Source organism: Pundamilia nyererei, unplaced genomic scaffold (genome assembly GCF_000239375.1).
Source record: "Pundamilia nyererei isolate P.nyererei 1_Seehausen unplaced genomic scaffold, PunNye1.0 scaffold00298, whole genome shotgun sequence".
Lineage (NCBI taxonomy): Eukaryota > Metazoa > Chordata > Actinopteri > Cichliformes > Cichlidae > Pundamilia > Pundamilia nyererei.
The window spans coordinates 323,719-324,405 of record NW_005187699.1 but is presented as its reverse complement, the minus strand read 5'-3'; the positions used below and the strand labels follow the sequence as shown (position 1 = coordinate 324,405).

Sequence of the window (687 nt, the reverse complement as noted above, 5' to 3'; positions counted from 1 at the left end):
AAAAAAAACTACTACTTGCTTTAATTTTGAAGACAGCACCTGGTCTTAAACAAGTCTGTGGATAAAAAAAAAACCTACATCTTAAGTATCTTAAAATTGTTTGAATTTTTTGACCTGTAGAATTTTTGCATGACCAACTTTTTGTGCTTTTAAGATATCTGGAGACCAAACAGAAGGGGCTGGTCATGGGTGTTGGTATCTGTGCTAAGTGGGAGGGGCATGGGGGTTGAGGGGGTGTCTATTTAACAGACGCTGACTCTGAAAATCTTTGCAGTGAGTCATGGGCTGTTCAAGAATTCTGACATGGACACTGAGTGTCCTCCTGAGCTGGATGTGTGTGGATCAAGCGGTGGCTGAACCGTAAGTTTAAGTGTTCTTTATAAAGAAAAATAGAATTTGTTTGCTTTGTGACTTTGTGTGTAACAAAGTCACAAAGTTGTAGTTAAAGTTTGCACGAGTACTGGTTTGGGGTTTCCTTCTTTGTCAGTGCTTTATGTGTTCATCTGTCTGTGTCTGCAGGCAGTACCTGGTGGCCATTCCTGCAGTTATAGAAGCTGGAGCTGAGACCAAATTTTGTGCAAGTCTTCTGCAGCCCAGTGAGACTGTGGTCATGACTGTCACTTTGATGTCCAGAGAGGAGAATACAACCCTGCTCACACATACATCCAATGAAGATTTTCATACTTG

At 41.3% G+C, this 687-nt stretch overlaps 1 protein-coding gene across 1 annotated transcript in view; it reads left to right on the top strand.

The window, feature by feature from the left end:
* Positions 1 to 280: 280 nt before the first annotated feature.
* Positions 281 to 687, top strand: part of LOC102194506 (alpha-2-macroglobulin-like) — a 93,274-nt gene continuing 92,867 nt past the window's right edge. The window contains exons 1-2 of the mRNA XM_013915394.1: positions 281 to 360; positions 520 to 680. Of these exons, the coding sequence (XP_013770848.1) occupies positions 281 to 360; positions 520 to 680 (241 nt within the window). The remainder of the gene's footprint in view (positions 361 to 519; positions 681 to 687) is intronic.